This window comes from Setaria italica, chromosome IX (assembly GCF_000263155.2).
Source record: "Setaria italica strain Yugu1 chromosome IX, Setaria_italica_v2.0, whole genome shotgun sequence".
NCBI classification, from domain to species: Eukaryota; Viridiplantae; Streptophyta; class Magnoliopsida; order Poales; family Poaceae; genus Setaria; species Setaria italica.
This window is the reverse complement of record NC_028458.1, coordinates 55,064,822-55,085,679: the sequence shown is the minus strand read 5'-3', so window position 1 is coordinate 55,085,679 and position 20,858 is coordinate 55,064,822. Positions and strand designations below refer to the sequence as shown.

General features: G+C 47.4%; 3 protein-coding genes across 3 annotated transcripts; all 3 read right to left on the bottom strand.

The window, feature by feature from the left end:
* Positions 1 to 5,208: 5,208 nt before the first annotated feature.
* On the bottom strand, positions 5,209 to 9,290 carry LOC101775697. Its single transcript, XM_022829797.1, has 2 exons — positions 9,171 to 9,290; positions 5,209 to 5,430 (listed from the first exon to the last, which is right to left on the bottom strand). Exons 1-2 carry the CDS (start codon positions 9,288 to 9,290, stop codon positions 5,209 to 5,211), a joined length of 342 nt encoding a protein of 113 aa, XP_022685532.1.
* A 3,963-nt stretch (positions 9,291 to 13,253) lies between these two features.
* On the bottom strand, positions 13,254 to 13,947 carry LOC101775290 (cysteine proteinase inhibitor 5). Its single transcript, XM_004987093.2, has one exon. It carries the CDS (start codon positions 13,875 to 13,877, stop codon positions 13,506 to 13,508), a length of 372 nt encoding a protein of 123 aa, XP_004987150.1. The 5' UTR covers positions 13,878 to 13,947; the 3' UTR covers positions 13,254 to 13,505.
* Positions 13,948 to 15,547: 1,600 nt separating this feature from the next.
* LOC101774884 lies at positions 15,548 to 16,372 on the bottom strand. Its single transcript, XM_004987092.2, has one exon. It carries the CDS (start codon positions 16,277 to 16,279, stop codon positions 15,905 to 15,907), a length of 375 nt encoding a protein of 124 aa, XP_004987149.1. The 5' UTR covers positions 16,280 to 16,372; the 3' UTR covers positions 15,548 to 15,904.
* Between the last annotated feature and the right edge of the window lie 4,486 nt (positions 16,373 to 20,858).

The following is a 20,858-nucleotide window of genomic DNA, read 5'->3' as shown; positions in this document are numbered from 1 at the left end:
ATCAAATTTTTAGAGGTACAACAACCAATAACTTTTGATGTTTAGCTTGAAAACGTGAAAAAGCATGTAATATGGGTAATTAGATTTGCTTTGAGATAAAATAAAGTAGTCAAAAGTTACTTGTTATATAAACCGTGCCATGTTCCAACACAATTGGTATTTTTGATTGGAGGTATATATATATTTTTAGAACGGGAGGTATATATATTATATGCCAACCATATGGTTATATGTGAACAATCGATCAGTCACATATACACTTAATAGTCTGGATTTATCAGCTTTTATTCCAAAAGCTTCGATTCCATTATGTAAATAAAATTAACATAGCTCCAGTGTATCCGTTTACATGTTGGAGCACATCTAGATCTAGTACGTGATATGTATAAGGCCAGCTATTGTACTCCCGGATGCTTCTTGTGTTTATATACAGTGCATGTTGTTCGAACCCAGGCCATTTCCATATGCGAGCTAATTCTTAATGAAGACAAGACTAATTATTTAGCAGCTACAGTCATATTATAACAAAAAAAAGTCCACCAATGAGAGTGTTGTCGGCAACTAATACGACCGAGCAATTTAAATATTACATTACTATTACGTGATTTATACCGCCCGGCTTTCAGAAGTCAAGGACTCAGAACCGATGATTTGATGAACATGGTAACTCCTGGTTGAGCTCGGAACGACGAGCATCGCGTCGAAATTGTGTGACATCCACGGTTGGAGAGAAAAGGCTTGAACCTCACTGCACAACGAACCAGCACAACTTGTTCACGCTCATGATCGTCACTTGAATAAACTACGTTGAGATTCAATAGAGTTTAGAGGTGATGGAATAACAGTTGCAGCATGTTAGGCTAGCGATGGGAAAGATTGTGTCCAGCCCTGGTTTACCTCAACTTTCCCTTGGATAGAATCAATATAGACGCGAGATCTTCTCGAAATATCATGTCAAGAAAATTCGAAGTACGCAAGTGTAACGACTGACCCAAAATCTTCAAGTTAATCTTAATCTAAGTCCCTAATTCCGTCTCAGCTTTACCGAGTTTAAGTACTCAACCTCCAGTCCGGCCCCGACCCCTATCCGCTGGCCCCCAGTTCCGACCCCGCCGACCCCAACTCAACCGCCGAATCCTTCTAAGTCTTCACAGCAGCCTCTCTCTCAATCTGAGCAGTGGACCATCCGAGACTGACCGGTGGACCCACAAAAATCTTTTCCCAGATCTCCCGCGACAGACGCACTCGAGTAGCATGCCCGCTTCAGAGATTCTCCACCGCGTGGCTCGTTTCCTCCGACACCCGCCGCTCCGCCCCGTCGCCGGCCACGACCGGATGGATTCTCGCACCCCTTCCCCAATCGCAGCGGAAGCTCCTCTGCTACTCTTTATGCAGCACCTCGCCGCCCGCGCCCATCATCACATCGCCAGATCCCGGCTGCAAGGTCCGAGGTCTCCCGTCTTTTCCGTAGCCCTTCCACAGTCGCGCCACCCAGGTTCGCGCTACGCGACGATTCCTCCTCCGCCAACCCCGGCCCTGGCCGCGACAACTCCTTTCCTGCCTTGTCAGCACTGCGCTCCGACGGTCTGTTGCTTCGCGCTCGCCCGCGCGACTGCAGCCCGCCTGTCTTCTCACCCGAGCAACCTCGCTTCTAGCGCCGTTCCCTCTGTCACATCCATCATATCCGCCGCACGACGACGCCCGCCTCCGCCAAATCTCAACCACCGGCAAAACCACGCCTGCTCCACCCTGTTTTCGGTGCCAAATGACCGCCGGTGTCATCCCCGAAGTCCTGCTCCACCGCTCTCGTCGCTCAATCGCCGCCTCGACAGCGCACTCCATCGTTCTTCCCGGTCTTCGCGCCGCTCCAACTCTTTCTATCTGCTGCGCAACTATAAAAGGGAATGCCGGAGTTCCCCTTCGCCATCGCTGCCCTTCCGCCTTGCTCTCTGTTTCGTGCTCGAGCGCTACAGCCTAAGTTCCTGAGGAACTCCTCCCTCCGCTCCCTAGCCGCCCTTCCCTATCCACCCAGCCGCTTGCTCCTCCGTGCTATGCTAAAGCTTGCTTGTAGTCCCCAAGAAGCCCCGCCGCCGCCGGAGCACCGCCGGACCTCGCCGCTGTCCCAGCCTTAGTCCTTCCGCCCAAGTCTGCTTCTTCCCGACCCCAAGCTTTCCCTGTAAGATGAAGGTAAGCTGCCGACCCTTTGTCCGCCTCGTCCGACCCCTTTGTCCGCTTCGTCCGACCCCTTCTGTTCGCCCAACCCCTGTTCCGTCTCGCCCGACCCTGTCTGTTTCGCCGACCCTTTCTCCGCCTCGCCCGAGGGCTCAGCTGTATCTTTGTCCTTGACCCAAGGGTATATGTGTAAAACTCGGGGACTTCTTTGCATTAAGTCTGAGGACCCCTAGCACAGCCATTCCTCTAGTCTAAGGGTCAGATCATAAGTTTCTTCCCATTCGACCCTTTTTCCTTGCTCTCCACCAACTCAAGTACACTTCCCCCACTTTTCCGTAGCCTTGCTACAAAATCTTTGGGCTAAAACTTGCACGTGTTGCTGTTGAAATAACCGCATAAGCTCTAACTCTTGCATTTGCATTTCGTGTAGAGCTGCGTCTCGCCGACGGTGTCTACAAGCTGTACCCGGCGCCAGAAGACGAAGGTGTAGCCGAGCTCCCGTTTCCAGGAGCCGAAGCCGCCCAAGTAGAAGAGCAGCTTCCTTCCTTCTCGCTTGAAGGCAAGCCCCGGAGCATGAACCCAGTTTTTCCCAAACTTGCGCATGCCTTCTTTAGCATGCTTGTGCATTTACGTATAGGAATTGTTTGGAACCATAGATGCATAACTTAGATCCCATGATCTGAACACTAGTTGTTGGATCGAGTAGCTGATTTGCTTAAATAGGAAGCGGTAAAAGTCGAGTGATTTCCTGTCACTCGCGAGTTGTAGGAGTTGGTTGTCTTCCTCCTGTCACAACTATAAGGACGATGGACGGGGCAGGACTTGGTTAACTTTTTGGTGGACGGTTGATTGCCCCGTCTGTCTATGAAATTTTGCTAAGGCCCGACAGTGGTGGTGTTCGTGATCAAGTGTTTGAAAGTACTAACCTCATACTTATTATGGGATGAGGAAGCCTAGTACCAGATCGAACCTACACGAGAGCGGTCGACCCATTGTCTTTGGAACGGAGTTTCCCCTGCTAGCTGTCGCACATGGTGGCAAGCGTGGTCACAGAACGGTAGAGGTCGGGTCTGGGGAACCTTGCACCAAAGGAAATGGACCCGACACGGGTTAGGGAATTGATGGGGAAGGCCGACACAGGAAGCGACCTCCGTGGTGCGTGGATGTCGTGAGGTTAGGTTCACCATACATGGTTAAAGAACTCGAATCGATTCGTCTGCCTCTCACAGTTTGAGACTGCTTGATCGCTATGCTACCCTGAGTAATAAAGGAATCTGAGGATAACTTTGTCTTGATGATGTTATATACCCTCTGTTTTGCTCTATGCTTGCTTAGAGTAAGTAGCTAACCTAGACTGGATAATGAATTTAGAACCTGAGCTAAAACTTGAAAATAGGAATCTACATAGTGCTTTTGGCAAACAAACCCCTCAGCCAAAGAGCCTTGCATGTCTAGAAAGGTGGAGTAGCTTTACTCCTGTCGGTTAAGTCTTGTTGAGCTTAGTAGCTCAGCCTTGTTGTGGCTTTTCTTTTTCAGGTGAAGTTGCTGCTCCCGAGTCTTCTTCTGTTGGCACTTGGCCGCCCCAACTCCCTCCGGTTTGGACGGTTGAGTGGGATCCCTCCTCGGACGGCGAGGAGAGGGATCACTGACGTCCTGGCTGGCCTCACCAGGGATGTCTGACCCCGACGAAGTAGCTTCCGCTTGTTGTTTTACCTTCTGTTGTTTTCTTGGCACCTTGTAAAACTCTGTTTTCGTTTTGTTGTTGAACTAAATGGCCAAATCTGTTTAACTCAGTGGTCTTGTTGTATTCTCTGGAACCGCTCACCTTCATGTGAGTTTGCTAACTCGGTCCTGTTCAAGTGGTTAAATCGGATGAAATCCGATGGTACTTCGTGTTAACTTGGCCAAGGCATGGGTGTCGCGTGTTAGGCGACTTAACCATGTTTAATCAAGCTAATCCGAAGTGGATCCGCCACAGTAAGTGCAGTAACGATGATAGCATTTTCAGAAATTTTAGCTTGAGAACCTGAAAACGATACGCACATTGTTGTATGATGTTCTAATAGATAAAACAACAACAAAATCATACTCCCTCCATTTCAAATTGTAGGCTGGTTTGACTTTTCTAAGTTCATAGATGTTTGTATGCATTTAGACATACACTATATTTAGGTGTATAGCAAAATATATACACCTAAAAAAGTCAAAATGACCTACAATTTGGGATGGAGATATGGTGGCGAATTGGATATCCTGTATGGCGATTCAACCCATGCTGTGGGAGCATGAGGAAAGTTTACATCAGTGGTGGTCGGCGAGGGCAACAACGCCGTGCTGCTCTAGGAAATGCATGTGTTCCCTAATCATGCTTGTCTCATGGACTATATGGAGGGTGAAAAATGCGAGAATTTTTGAGCAAAAGGAATCTACCGTCAACATGATGTTCGAGAAAATTAAAGACGATGTTGCAATGTGGACTACGGCCGGAGCAAAGCACCTTTCTGTTTTACTTGCTCGTTGTTAATACTTTCCATACAAAGATACAAAGGACTGTATAGGTTTACTCTTTACACCACTTGGTGCTTTGTATTTGTCCAGTCTGAACTCTCTTCTTTTTAATATAATCGACAGCTCTCCTATCTGGTTCATTTTGAAAAAAAAAATACAATTTGGGACGGAGTGAGTATTTGATACCTGGAGTGGTGCACGTATTTCTCTCTTGAAAAAGTAATGCATGTAATTAAACATCTCTACAAGACAGTAGGAGATTTTGAGCCGGATAATACACAAAATATGTGATTTTATTGCTAGAGGAAAAGATAGGAGAGAAGTACAATAATATGCATGATGCATTCTGAACAGCAAAAGTATAAGAAAACTCTGCTACTACAAACTAACCAAAATAACGATGAAAAAAAGGATTCTCTGAAACTAAGCAATGATCAAACTAGACGTTATGCTGGTATGCATGGTTTCTCCTTGCCAGTGTGCATGCGTGCATGAAGTCAGCATGCGTGCCATGGGGCTCGTTTAATTTTACACATGGGGCGTGAATGACCAGAGCTTCCACGACATGGTCCCCAGGATGCCCCAGACGAAGGCGTCGTACTGCGTCTTCTTGCCGCCGGTCACTGTGATGACCAGCCGGTAGTTGTACCCGCCGTCGCACGGCTGGGTCTCGCCGCTGATGACGCTCAGCAGCTGCATCTTGAGCTCCTTGGTGCTGAGCGCGTAGATGCGCACGGCGAACTGCGCCACCTGCTGGATCGTCGGGTCGTTCACGTTCGCCACGGGAGTCCAGTTGGACGCCGGTGGCGGCGGTGGAGGAGAAGGGGGAGGAGGCGGCGGGGATCGCACCGGTGGCAGCGGTGAAGGTGGAGGCGGGGATGACGCCGGTGGTGGCGGCGAAGGTGGAGGCGGGTACGACGCCGGTGGAGGTGGTGAAGGAGGCGGCGGGTACGACGCCGGCGGCGGTGGCGAAGGTGGAGGTGGGTATGACTCCGGCGGTGGCGGTGAAGGTGGAGGCGGGGATGACACCGGTGGCTGTGACGTAGGAGGAGGCGAATAATCCTGTGGCGGTGGCGGAGGAGGAGACGGGCTGTCCGGTAATGGGCTCGGTGCCGCCGCCGTGTAATCTTGGGCGTTGGCAGTGGCAAGCAAGGTGGCGAGCACGAGGGGAAGGACGACAAGGACTGACGCCCTGGCCATGTTGACCGCTAGCTGGGCTCGTCGGCCGCCGGCAGCTTTGTGTGTGTAACGTGTGCACAGTGCTCTGCTGAACTTGATTGCTAGAGCGTGCTTGAGAGCTGTGACTTGTGAGAAAGCTGTGTGCCGTATGGTCTATTTATAGTGCAGCTAGCTAGTCTGTCTGCCGAGTGCCGACTGCCCATCGGCATGAAGTCATCAGCTGGGGAGGTCGGCATGGCGTCATGTTGCAAGAACTGTAGCAGTAAGTGCAGTACACTCCGGCAAAGAGAGTGAACACGGTAGTACACATGCTGTTTATTACCCAGCTGCATTGGGAAAACAAATTGCGGTTGACTTAGATGTACTGTATTCACGAATATACATTGCATGTATTTGTTATATTAGCCACATGTTTTTCATATCTGAAAAAAACATTTGTCTTTGCATTGCAGGGATCGATCTGTTTTAGAAAAGAAAAGAAAAGGGAATGGCCATTTGTTTTGCTTGGGATCAATTTGTGATTATACAATTTGCACCCCGCAGGTTCGGTTCCAACTCAGCCCATCTTTTTAGATGAATGATGAAGGAACTTCGTGGCCTCTTTAACAACTCCGATCCTCGGTAGGATTGTTTATACAAGGCCGCTAAACTTACAAACATTTGAATAGGTGGGTATCGGAACCTGAATTTCTGTGGGTTGAAATTTAAAGGTTATGACGATGTATTATCTCCATGGTGAACTTTGCATCTACCAAGATCGTCGTTGATGTCTATCGTCACACGAGTTTTAAATTGCCTCTCGCGGAGTTGCGATCGATTTCTAGCTAGTTTGTTTGACTTGTACGCCGTTTATCATGTCCTGTAAATTTAGTCTAGCAAATTTAAGAATCAAGCTTCGTAAGGATCAGGTAATAATAATTAAAAATGGATAGGACTGAATTGGATTGTCCAGAAAGAATGAGAGTAACGATCCATTACCTCCCCTGATCCCTGCTCGTGCAGAGCTTCGAATTACACTGAAGGGCTTTTCTTTTAGCGGTGTATGACTTCGTCGAACCATGCAAAGAGCTGACCTGTATTTTTTTTCTTTTTGCGAGGTCAACGAGACTTTATTGACTAGGATGAGATCTGACACTAGCAAATGACTCGAGTTTATGATACGAGCCAGCCAGTCTACGCCTCATCTATCAAAGCCGAATGACAATCACCCCAGTTGGATGTAGAAAAGGCCGGTCATCACCCGAGTACTCGACGAACAGCACCTCATCACTCCATTACGCTCATGCACACCGTTCGAAAGTCCACGCAGTACTGCATGCCTCGCCGGTCAGATCGTGTAGAGGGACGACGACTTCCTCTTTCAGGTCAGCGGCCAATACTTCCGGGAAATGCACTCCATCATAGACGACTCTACATGTGGATAATTGTTAATGGCACATATAGTTCATTGCCAGATGCCCTATGCATCTGTCAACACTTTAACAGCTACTATATCTGTCCATGTTGGAGTACTATATATATCTGCCAGAGCAAATGCTGCCTTTTCTGGGTCGTGTAGCTGATTCCGTTCAAATGCAATGCATGCTGTTCGAAGTTCGAACCTGCATTTGAGCACATCTATCTGACGATGTCGGCAAGCACGATAGAGCTAGCATTCTACTCGAGCCACAAGTCAGAACTGATAAACATCGTTGTGCTCGATCCGATGGGACGGCGATGAGAATGCTTGAGACTGCAGGGCCGGCACCAGCTTGGGACCAGACAATGGGAGGTTTGCATTGTGTCCTCTTCTCGTCAAGTAAATTAAGCCGATGATGCATGTGACTAAACACGCTTCTATGTCTTTTTTGAATCTCTCATTTACGTTGGTTTAAGTGAAGTCTAACGACGACGATCACCATCGAGGTAGTAGATAAAAACTGTTTAGAAACTGAAATTTTCTGCTTGACTCCGTTGAGTAACTAGTTTTTTTTTGAGAAACGTTGAGTAACTAGTATTGGACGGAAGAAAGTCGTGGCCCTCGAAACTGCTTAACGTGCACTAAACAATAAGTCAATAACACACTGCTATTTTAACCATATAATAAGGCCTTTTCTCCCGACTGTTAGCAATTCCAACCTGTGCGGCCCATGTTTTCGGCAGTAGCAGAAAGCCCATCCTAGACGTTGGCGGTGGGTTTGCAGGCCGGCCCCAGCTTGGGAGAAGGGTGTGTAGTACAGATTCACTCCATCGTCTGTCCTGCTCCTGCTTGCCGAGGAGATGGCAAGTTCCTCCACCAGGCAGAGAGCAAACGAGATTACATAATTGATTAAATATGCAAGCTGCAAGATCACACATAGGCAACAAAGGAAAAAAAAACAAGAATGTTAATCAACATTCTTGTACTCTATTGCTTCTTACATGATGGAGGGATCACATGACAAAGTTATTGGTAGCTCTCTTTACCTCTGATCAACATGGTGTCCTCTTGTTTTCCTCAAAAAAGGGTTTTCCGTTCAATTTTTCCTTCCTCCAGACGCCTAAAAACTGTGCTCTTGGCCATCCCAACACCCCTTGCTAGACCTTCTAAAGTTGTGCGATCTTTAAACGGTATGGCGGTGATGACTAAGTTCAATTCTTTTATGGCCGCAATTCTTAGCCCTCTTGTTTACAACCGCATGCATTCCCCCACCTCGTTGTCCTTCATTCCATATCCGCTGCACACATTGTAACAACCTAGATATGATTACATTGTTGAGCATTGCATCATGAGCATCATTGTTTGCTAGTATAAAATTTTTGTGCTTGTTAAATGCTTTTGCTTTTTAATTTGAATAATTGAATAAAGTGAAAATGCATGCCTTGTGAAGAAACTTTCTTTTTCAATCATAACTTGGTAAAATACTTCTTCCTCAAATATGAATTTAGGTGATTTTTCCTAGATTTTAGGAATCCATCTTGAAGACAAACAACAGCTCGGCCGAAAACCCAAAAATAGCACTCCAAGAAGAATTTTTGTTTCAATTCTACCATAGATTTTCTTCCCGATTCAAGAAAAATGGGTTGCTCTTAATTTCTTATTTCAACATAATTTTTGGTGGAATTTTTGGAGCCTTAGAAGATCAAGTTTGGAGTATGGAGCAAAGAGGGAAGTTTATATACATAAGTGTGGATGTTACGTGAGTTTCTTCTGCGGACTTTCCGCTCCACGAGAAGCACGCCTGTGCGTGTCGCACTCGTAGAGATGCAATGTCACGTGCCCTTGATCCCACCCGACCCCTCCACCTCACCCCTGTGCCTCCCCCTCCTCCTGCTGCCTCCCTCACACGTACCAGAAGCTCCCTCCCTCCCTTCTTTCTTCCCCAACCAGGACCATGGAGGAAGAACCTATCTTCCCCACCAAATCCACTACCACCATCACAGGAGTTGGTCGAAGGACTGCTGAAGGACATCGCTGACGAGCTTCTCCACCACCTCGTCCACCTCTTCCTCACCGGTGACCAAGGAGAAGGCCATCCCAAACATCTTCCTCTACTTCATCTTCTCCAAGCACCTCAAGGATGAACTCAGCCCGATATACTCCAACGCCGCCCTATGCCAACAAGCGGCCCCTTGCTCGTGCTCTACTCATTGCCGGTGAGCCTCCCTCGCCACTCCCCCTCTCCCTTTTACCCTCAATCAAGCCCCGTAGCCTATCCATGGCCTATCACCATTGATGGTCTAGAGCTTTGGATCCTTAATGCATATCAAATCTATCTCTCTAGATGAACTCTAGACACTCCCAGGAATTCATAGAAACAAAATGCACCCCAAACCGACACTGGAGTTGCTGCCGGAGAACTCACTGGCGAGCCACGATAGCAGTGCGGACGGTCCGCTCGTCATCCACAGACGGTCCGCCACTTGTACCAAAAACCCACATAGAACCTGTTCGTTTATTAGCAGTCGTCCCGTCTTTGTGCGGCGGACGGTCCGCAGTACATTTCCAAAGTTTGCACAGACCCGGTACATTTCTGAAGACCATCTCGTACTTGACTGGAGAACGGTCCAACCCCTATGAGCGGACGGTCGCAGGTACACGGTACCCAACCTAGTCAGCCCTGTTTATTTGAATGCATAAACATGTACCATCTTGTATAATTCATATAAAATTGAATATAGCTCGGATTAATGTGAAATAAATTTTGATGGTTTCCTAATGATGTCTGTTAAAAATATGTTTGCTCACAAAATAAGTAATTAATTATTTGATTTAAATATATGAGTGTTTATCTTGTTAATTGCATGGTTAATTCTCTATTAGTCCAGAAATTATGAAACCAATTTTGCTAGTTCAATTATGGTATGTATAATCCAATGGAAGTACTTGTTTGCACTACTTGTGTGTAGATTGGTACAATTTTAGATATGTTTGAACCTAGTTAATTAGTAAAATGCATAATAATCTCATATGTGCTTTAAAATTATGGATCCAACTTTGATAGCTTCCTTTAACTATCAACTGTTGTTTTAACTTAATATGACTTATGAATTGATCATACACTTACATAAGTTTATGATGTGTTGGTTTATAATCTTTCTTAGCTTGTTAAATACATGATCAATTATATATAGATATATGCTATGATCATGATATGCTATTTTTAATTGTCGGCCCTCATGAGAGGATTGTGTAAGGATACAACTTTAATTATATACTTGTTCTAGAACTAGCTTGCTTGTAAAATGCCCAGTAAATCAATTGTCCTCATATGAACTATAAACCCACCTTTGTTAGCTGAAGATAAAGGTTCTATGCTTCTTATGATTAGGAACCTCCATGATATAACTTAGAATAATGATGCTTGTCTTAATTAAGTACAAAGCTAGATCCTTATTTAAAAAGTGATGTTCCTATTCTTAACAAAGATGTGATGTGCTAGCTACCCATTAATTATTGAATTGTCTAAACTTGTTTAACTAGTGTGGCTAACTAGCTTGCATGAGCATGCTCAACTATTTAATATTGATAGAAATCGTGAGATAATTTTCATGGTTGATGCTTTATGTTGTAACAATTTAATTATGTTAGTTCATACGATAACTAAAAGTAGCACAACTAGTGCTAATAATCTTCTCATACTACAACTTGTCTTAGAATGTTATGTGCACATGTATGAGTTATTGTTTGACACCTTTACTCTATTATGCTTGTGTGCCCTATTTCTAACATTTGATTGCTTGCTTGCTTGATGACTTGAAATCATCTTAGCCTTTACTTCTCATGAGTCATTTCATCTCATATGCATAAATACACATTCATAACATCTTTTCTAATTCATGCATTCATCTAATTTCGTAGATGATGACGTTCCGGAGTGTTGTGTTCTTGGAGCACCAATCTCAGGCAGGCACCTATGTATCTTAACTCTATTTTTTAAATGTTAAATGCTATTATTTATTAATGGTTGTGCATGGGTTTAGCTCTATCTAGACATATGCAATGTGTAGAACCTACTAGACATGTCAACTCTTGGTATTAGCCCAACTTATTTAGTAAAAGTATGAATTGCTAGAAATCTCAATATAATTTATTAGCCATGCTTAGTTCTCGGTAGAAGTCGAGGGGTGGCAAGGTCACCACCACTCATGAGAAATTGGAGGATTGCTTAATTATGCTTGAGTAGATGAGAAAGTATAAAAGATGAGCACCCTTGAATGATGATTCGAGACTTGGGCAAGTGTGTAGGACCATGTTGGGAGTGGAATCCAAATGGTTAGGCTTGCTTGAGTCGATTAAAGCCCGTCTCTTTGGTCGTCGGTCTCTTGAGCACTATTCCGTACAAACCACATACTTAATAGGAATGCTAAACCAATGCTAAACCAAGTAACATAAGTCGCACCTTGCCTTGACCGGATTCAGCACGAGATGGAATGAGGTGTGATCGGCTGTGTCCGGTGCATCTATACATTTTCGGCCATTCGTTCATAGTCGGGTGTGAGTATGTGAACGGTTGAGCGCATGAATCAACACTTATCCTAGGCTAAGGGTATGGTCATTGGTCTTACGCCTCATGTCGGAAAAGTTGTGCACCCCTGCAGGGTTTTAATCTATTGCAATAGCCGCGCTCTCAGTCATTGAGCATGCTCAGGTTCGCTCCAATGTAGAGTTACCGAATGGAGTTGATGGAAGATTGAGCTCATGATATATGATCACTTTACTACTTATGCAAACAGCCTCCTACATATCCCTCTAACAGCATCGCGTATACGGCTCGCTTTGTGTCATCACTGTATTGCTTCCTTGCTCTCCGAATACCAACTGCACCTGTGCAAGAAGCAAGAGTATATAAAGCGTCAGCTTCTAATCTTTCGGACACTTTGGCAGCGAAAATTTGCTGCACAAACTTACTCGAGCTGCTGCATTGACCTTGAGAAGGATCAAGGTGAGGATCGGTACCATCATCATCCAAACCTGTAGACACTGGATCAGTAAAAATTGAGTACCCACAAGGCTAATAAGCGCACAATGACTAAATTAAAAGCATACAGCAGCACACGGATCGTGAGAAGGGCCGGGACTGCTGGAAAAGAATCATGAAAGTTGAAAGGCACCCAATTGTTCTTGTGCGACAACAGGAATCATCTACATCATGATCTCGCACTGTCTCATTGAGATCGATGCCTAAATCTTGGCGGGCTCTTGCATCTGCCATGGCTTAAGCTCATCTTCTGAAGAAGAGTGGAGATGAGGAAGACTGATGCGCAGAGCAATTTATAGACATGGCTCGGCCAAAGGCTCGGTGGGGTGAAAATTGATCCATGGCGCCAGCTAATTTTGATCCATGGCGCCGGGTTTTAGTTCTTTGGCAAGGCGCGCGCGATTTGGAATTGAGGCTGCAAACGGAAAAATTGGAATTGGGGAGGCGGTTTGGGAAGGACAACGCCGGCGACGAAGCGTCAGGCTGATCTGCATGCAAATTTGGAAGGCTAACCGGCGCCAATAAACGAAGGGGACGTGGCCCGCTGCAGTTATTCTCGTCTGGGAAGCCGACGCATGCATGCAAAAATATGAATTTACTTCTCGTGTTTACCAAACACGAAAACGTCCTCAAAATTGTAAAAACGTTGAGGTGCTCGATTGTAAAAAATCAGGTGAGAAAACCACTACGCGGTGTGTGGACCCAGTATCACACACTACTTCTCCGGCCTGTTTATCAAGTCCAACCCCAGTGCGGCCCATCCCAAAATCCGCTCAGTGCAGCCCACTCTCTCGGCCTGTTGTTTATGCTCGGCGAAATGAACGGAGCTAATGCTTTTGGCGGAACTGGAAGAGCATTTCTTACAAGATTTTTGCTACGAACGGAGCTCCTGCAACAGTAATACGAACGGAATATTTCACATGTATACTTGGACGACATTATTGATGGGGCAACACAGAGCTCTGTGATAACCATACATTTTTTTATAACCATACGTGCTAAGGTACGGTCGCGAAAAAAAATACATGACTCCTGCTAAACAAGGAGAACAACCCTTGCAACTGATCATTTTGATCTAAAAACCTTATTCCTGACGCTTACAACGCGCAAATGAAAAAAAAAAAGGTGTAACGCCAGCTGCGGCATATGATACTTACTTATCACTATAGTCTATATAGATATGGATAGAAGATAGATCGAGCAATATCAGTAGCCAGCTAGCTTCCTGAACCTGCGGAGCTTCCATGTGTCGGAGCGCGACCCGGGCACGCCCCACACCAGGCAGTCGTACTTGGCGGTGGTGCCGTCGGAGGGCCTGGCCGCGGCGACGATGAGGCGGTAGTTGGTGCCGCCGCCCACGGCGTCCTGCGTCTGGCCGCGCACCACGCCCGCGAACGCCAGGTCCCTGTGGTGCGCCAGCCCGTACACCAGCAGCGCGAACTGCCCCACCTGCCTGATCACCAGGTCGTTCGTGTCCGCCACCGGCGCCCACTCGCCGCGCGACGGCGCGGGGAGCGCGGCCGCGGTCAGCAGGAGGAGCGCGACCCCGAGCGGGAACACCGCTAGCGGCGATCTCATGGCGGTGGCGGTGGCGGCTATAGGATTGATGGAGCAATGACGTGACGAGCGAGCGAGGCTTCTCGATCGATCGTTGTGGCCGTGACATGGACGGGCACCGGACGCGAGATTTTATAGTGCAGGAAAAAGGACATCGCTATGCGTCCACCTGACGTTACATACACTGTGCACGTCGGTGGATCCATGAGACCGTAATGATCAACTCCATCAGCTGGAGCGCGCGGCGTGGCCGCGTGGGCGAGGCGAGTTCGACGGAGAGGTACGGTGCCATTGCCACTAGCCCCGCGCGCCGGGCCGACGGCCGGGAATGTTTTGGGTGTACTGGAACGTGAATTGGATTGGTTTAGTTTTTGTGGCGTAGAGGCTGGAAAGCCACGTCGGGGGCCGGGCCGGGCACTGGATTTCTCTGATCTGCTGCTGCCAGCTACTAGTTCATTCTGGACTCTCGTGAGCAGTGTAAAGGAGATCCGATGATCGATAGCAAACCGTACTAGTACGTCGCACGCCGGTCAAAGCCATTAGACTCATGGTTCGCGCACGTCTATGGAAATCGGTATCCAATCGAGCACGTAAACGCCAACTTGCATGATGAAGTGAATACGAGACATTCTACTGTATGGATTTGATTGTGGTAGGTAGCCGTCTTCCTTAATCTCGTCGCGTTGAGTGTTGAAGCACACACTCCAGGAGTGCAAGTTGGTGAGGTCGATCGACGCCCCCACCTCGAGATCGCCTTTGAGAAGCTTCAACTCCATCTTGCTAGCTTCACGAAGATCGCCCATTGATTGTAGGGATCTCGACGACCCTACAATACTACCAAAGGGAAGTAAAGGGTAGAGAGTGAGTATGCTGTGAGAAACGGAACAAGTACATTTGACATAATAAAATCATCGATTAAGTGGGCAAAACATCTTAAACAAAAAAAACTCCCACAAAACCACTGATCACCAATCCAATGGTTTTGGTTCTACTTCTTGTCTTTGTCCTTCCATTCGTTTCAAAGTGAGGCCTCTCCTTGCTGCCCTCGACGCTTGATCTATCACAGCAGTGCAGCACCCCCCGTTGTGCTAACTAGTCTTCAACTGTGCTATCGTGGAGCTGCCCGTAGCCTGCTCACTCGTCATCTTTTGCCACCCAGGCAAGTGGCATCTCCGCTGTTTGACCACCTCGCCCACCCGGCACCCACCAGCCACCAATGGGCTGTCCTTTTTCTCCATGACCTTCATGTACTCTAAGCCTGGGAATGCAGAAACCCTCGTTGGAGACCGAACCTTCAAACACCTAACCTCCAAATCTCAATCCTACCCTATAGCTCTGGAGAATCTTCTCGTGACCGGCCGGAGACAGAGAAGACGACAAGTGGAACTCTCTTAAGAGATGAAAAACGCGGTGAATATAGAGTGTGAAGGGAGGGAAAAAAATCAGGTGTCAAGAGGAGAAGAAACGCCCATGTATTTTTAATTAAGCTTTTCCGAAGTGCAACCATAAACATTACTCCCTTCGGAGTAGCACACTGTACCCATGTGGAGTGGCGTCAGTCTTATATGGCAGTTAGTGAGATAATCGTGACTTACATTGATGGGAGCTCACTAATAAACTTCTCAAGTAAAATATCAAGAGACAAGAGTAGTCAAAGAAAACCTCCGATCCAATCAAACCCCAAGGCCATCTTTCACAAATAAGATCAATTCCATCAACCATAAACATATACTTTTACATTAGCATCAACAGATGCATGATACGGAGATACAAAAGTTAAACTCCTTCACAGATCATATTGATCGTAACAAAACGGAGTCGCCTCTCTCCTGGTGTACTTTAGGAAGAGTGAGACATCTTATTCCTAATGCAACAAAAGCACACACGTAAATTATGTGTAGGTAGCATATACGCCTGCGCTGTTGTCTATACGACAGTAACACTTGGCTGGAGCATAGTACGTTAGTACGTAACGCTAGCTTGTAGGTTGAAGAAGAGGATGCAACTTTGATGGCGCGAGGCAGCGCCTAAGCCGATCCAACGATGTGCTAGATCGCCTGCTTGTACACCACGAAGCTGCGGAGCTCCCACGTGGTGGCGCGCGAACCGAGCCTGCCCCGCACGACGCACTGGTACAGCCCCGTGCTCCCGGTGGCCGTGTTCCTCACGTTCAGCACGAGCCGGTAGTCGGTGACGCCCGTGCCTGCCGGCTGGGTCTCGCCGCGCACCACGCTCACGAGCGCCAGGGGCCGGAACTTGCGGGGGTCGGCGTTGCTGTAGACGATCACGGCGAAGTTGCCGATCTGCCTGATCACCAGGCTCCTCGGGTTGGCGATCGGCGTCCAGGCGGCGTCCGCCCCCGCCGAGAAGGCCGTCACGGCGACGACGAGGGTGGCCACGAGCAGTGGGAGCACCGACCTCATGGTGGCTTAGCTACCTAGCTGGTGTGAGGACACTCTAGCTTGGTCGCTTTGTGTGCTTTTTCTCGTGCCAGTGAGCTGCTTGGTCAACCTTAGCTTGCCATGCATGGCGAGGACACGGTGACCTTTATAGGGAGGGGAAAGTGTAAAGCGACGCGTCCATCTGAAGCGAGTGCCGACGCTCGCGTCCTACCGGCCGGGTACAGAGAAAGACAGCTGCAAGGTTCAGGGAGTAGGTCAAGTTATTGACTTTTTGTCGGTGCATATCAGAACCAGAGGTCAATTTGTGTGGTGAGGTTGTTGTTTACATGGCTCGTGCATGCATGATTATTCAGCATGCGAGCATGAACGGCTTTGACGATGACGAGGCCTCGATATTGCGAGGGCGGTGAGGTTGAATTATTGCTTCCAGGAGGCGGCATTTGGGCGCGTTGGGAACCTGAGACTGAGACGCGCCACGTTTTTGCTCTTTTTTTTTTTACGCGGTCTCGTGGTTTTGTAGGGTTGATGAGAACCCTGCAATGGCAATTCGAGTCAATTTGGAGTCAGCATGCGTGTATATGGTTGTAAACTCTTTGCAAGTCATTTCTTTAGTGGCTATCTCGATGTATACCAATGCACACCTACCTGGAAAGGGGCGCCCCAGGCCTCTGACCTTGCTTGCCGTTTCTAAAATTGTACTGTCCTAGAAATCTTGGGACTTCGATCCTGATCATGATTACAAGTTTACAATTATCTAGGGCGTCCATTCATGCAAGTTGCTAATACAAATTGGGATTTGAAGCTGAGTCAACTCAAACAGTGTTTTGTCGTTATTGAAGTGCACTTTACTTGAGAGTTTCTCAACCGTATATGCACATTTCTTTTGCTTAGAAGTGATCAAATGAGTAGTAGAGAATGCTGGTTATTGTCCTAAAATACGAGCTTGAGAACTCCCACGAAGATCATGTGTGATCTTTGCAGCTTCCCTTTGCGTCTTGGAATACCCATAAATGTACGTACTTGTTCCCTTTTGTTTTCCTTTAGTGTGCAATTGAGGTAAAGCAAGCTATGTAGCTAGCTAGCTTGGAGGTCTCCCAAGATGGACGCAGTGATCATGAATCTTCTAGTATCATGTACGGCAACCACACGTATAGTTGCCTTATGGCGTCTCATAGCTAATCTCGTGTACTATATGGCAACCACACGTGTAGTGGCAACAAGTAATTAAGCATGCAACAGCTGGATGCAATCGATATTGTTGTGTCTAAACGGAACAGCGGTACGTCAACATAGCTTCGTCATGTTGGTAAAGCTTTTTTCAAAGACAAATGGTGGTCAATAGTGGCCCGAATTGTACATGTGTGTAGGTCCTAGGTTTTTTGCCTTTTGACTTCTTTCAAACAAGTTGTTTTAAGTATCTATGCAAGCTGAGTGTTTTAAACGGTTACATGTTTCTACATCGATCATACTCGCTCTAAAAACTAACCCTGCTCCTAATCTTCTGAAATGCAATTAAGATATGGCCTTACTGCATTAAACGCATGAGTTGGACCCTTTTTCTACTTCCTGATAATATCCTATGATATTTAAAAAATATGCACCCCAGTAGAGTCAAATGCACTGCTAGTTTTTAATTTATTCCTCGATGTGGTCCAGGTCGTCAACTCTGCCTAAAATGCAGTCATGGCTTTCTAAATTGTGGCACTTTCGGTCCTAATTTTTGTAATCAGCATGCAAATTTCTACTGTAGAGATTCAAATTTTTATTAAATTTGGAAAATTTTAACACTATTGCCCCCTCTAAAATAAAATTTGAGTTTCTGCCTCCACCACTGCTGCCGCTTAACATGAATACTTGTGCTAATTTTGAATGAGCAAAGCAGATACTAATAAAAATAATGTGTGTAAACTACAGGACTAAATGTTGAATAAAATTTCCCGATAGATTTTATTTGGATGTGACTAAAAATATGTAATTTTGTGAAATATCTAAGTATTAGTGAAATGAGATTGTTTGTTATTACTGTCACGAGGGAAAAAATTATGCTAGAAATATTATTGTCGGGGCGGCACTCAAGAAAAATAGTAAACAATACGAACCGTACGTGGACCACTAGTATATATATAGTGACAATAAATATCGATAGCGAAATGGTAAATAGTTTTTTTCTTATTAACTGGTCTCTCTTTTCTGGCATACACGATTAGACAATAAGACAATAGTCCTCCCTCTCCACGGACGTAGGCACAATTTATTTGCTTTTCTAGCATACAAACATATATGGGTTATGCTTAAACCATCCGCCACGCCGCACGCATGTCCTGCTCCTTAATTCATTTTGATCTTCTTGAACTCCAGAAGCATCCACTGGTAAGTCGCAGGGATCCCCCAGACCAACACGTGGTACTGCGCGGTGGCGCCGCCGGCGTCCGCCGCCGTGACCACCATCTTGTACCTCACGCCGCCCTGGTGAGGGCGCACGTCGCTGTCGGACACGCCGACGTACTTGAGCTTGGCGCCCCGGTTCATGCTGTACACCAGCACGGCGAAGCGCGCGATCTGAGGCGGGTGGGTGCCCACCGGCACGTCGGTGGCCTGCGGATCCACGGACCTCGCCGACGCCGCGCCGGCGACGAGGGCAGCGAGGACGACGAAGAGGACGGCAGCTGGTGACCTCATCTTTTTTGTTATTTTTTTTTTGGGTGATACTATAAGCTACGGCGGTGTTGTGTGAATAGCTAAGCTAGTAAAACTACTAGCAAAGCTACAAAAATTTACTCGCGAGCGAGCTGTTGGTGTGTGTTTATGCCTGAGGTGATTTGGTGGCCTAGCGAGTTGGCTTTTATACAGCTGCGGCTGCGAAGAGTGAAATGGCGGGAAGGAAGGTTTTGCGACTTTGTGTGCAGTGGTAACCTTAGTTTCTCAGGAAAATAGGGATCTCATACATACTGCTTTGCTTGAAAATTATATAAAGACACATTTTTGGAGTAAGATATGGGCAACAAAATTACATTCCACATGATGGTGACATGGGCGAGGCCCGAATAGATACGGGGCTCGGTCCACGCGGAAAAGTCGATGAAGCCCACGTATATCCTGATACGGCCCAAATTCTGATCGGAGAAGAAAAGGAAGTCCAGATCGTATCGCGAGTTCGAACATAAAACTCTTCCGTTCCCCAATCGCGCAACCGCAAATCCCGCGCTCGCCATCCCCGCCGGATCCCGCCGCCGCCCTCGATACTCCTCGACCTGGATGCGTACATCGCGGATCGCAGCAACACGACCACGGCTACGGCCACCTCGAGCGAGGGCCACACCGTCCAGGTCTCCTTCTGGGCCGCCGACCCGCCGGCCATGTCCTACCTGTGCGTCCACTGCCCCTGCGCCGCCAAATCCGAGGACGACTTCGGCTTCAAGCGACGGGTACTTCATGTACAGGGGCGACCCGGACACCCCGTCGCTCGAGCCGGTCCCGCTCCCCCGCACTCACCGTTTGCCCCGGGTGACGGAGTTCGGCATCGTGCCCCGCGGCGACGAGGGCCAGTACCTCCTCGTCGCTCGCACTCTCGGTAGGCTGGTCCCACGCGAGGATAAACTTCACATGTACTCGTCAGTAGATCAAGCATGGAGCATCAAGTTACCGCCAGATGCTCCTGGCGCAGAGCACATTGCAGAGGAGAAGGTGATCACGCTTGGAGAAGGCGTGCTAGGATAGGTCGATTTCCGGAAAGGCGTCTTGGTCTGCGACGTGCTCCGTGAGCCCTTTGATGTCCGTTTCATCCCGTTGCCCTCGCCGTTGCCTAAGAACAGAGAGAGGTTGAAAGAATTCCACTTGGGAGATCCCGCGATGCAGCTCCGGGATGTCACCTTCAGCAATGGCGTGATCAAGTTCATCGAGGTGGAGCATCGTTGGATCGTGACGACGATTGTTCCGGAGAAGCCGAAGCCGATCGACCCCAGCGAGAAGGATGTCCTCTACGATTCAGACCTGATTATGGAGCGCAAATGCAAGGATGTGGACGAGAAGCCCAAGCAGATACGCAAAGGGGATGGATGGAGGGCCGTGACATGGAGCCGGACAATTTCGTCCAACTGTTTGGCACAAGGGCTGTGTTATCGATATCGATGAAATTTCGGTCGATGACGCAATTTATTCGTCGTTGATGCCTGGGCTAGGGGAGGAACATGACAAGAGCTTAAAGTTCAGGAACATGTACTCAGCTTTCCCCACCCTGAGCACGGACGTTGATGATCTTGTTTACCTCAAGTCTACGGTGAAAGCCAACGAAACAAATGGATGGGTGGTTGCTCTTGACCTTGCAAAGAAGACACTGACAGCGATTGGATCGTATTCTTTTGCACGACAACTTGACCCCTGCATCTATGCTTTCCGTCTTTGTTCACTGTCCAACTATCTGAACATGGCTTCAGGTAATTGTTTGAGCTGCTCCTACCATGAACGTAATTATGCTGTTAATGCACTGCTAACTGCCTGCTTACGATCAGTATGTTCTTTTTGTCTGAGACTTTGTTTGTGTTTGAATTAACTGCTTTCTACATGTCTTATAGCAGATTCAAGCCAAACTACGAAAGCAAAG

Bases quoted from the DNA above. Each gene is read 5' to 3' on its own strand.
- LOC101774884 (XM_004987092.2), bottom strand. From the start codon at position 16,279: ATGAGGTCGGTGCTCCCACTGCTCGTGGCCACCCTCGTCGTCGCCGTG.
- LOC101775697 (XM_022829797.1), bottom strand. From the start codon at position 9,290: ATGTCCTTCAGCAGTCCTTCGACCAACTCCTGTGATGGTGGTAGTGGA. The intron at 5,431-9,170 runs GTACGTGTGAGG...ACGATCCAGCAG, and splicing joins AGGGAGGGAGGGAGCTTCTG to GTGGCGCAGTTCGCCGTGCG.
- LOC101775290 (XM_004987093.2), bottom strand. From the start codon at position 13,877: ATGAGATCGCCGCTAGCGGTGTTCCCGCTCGGGGTCGCGCTCCTCCTG.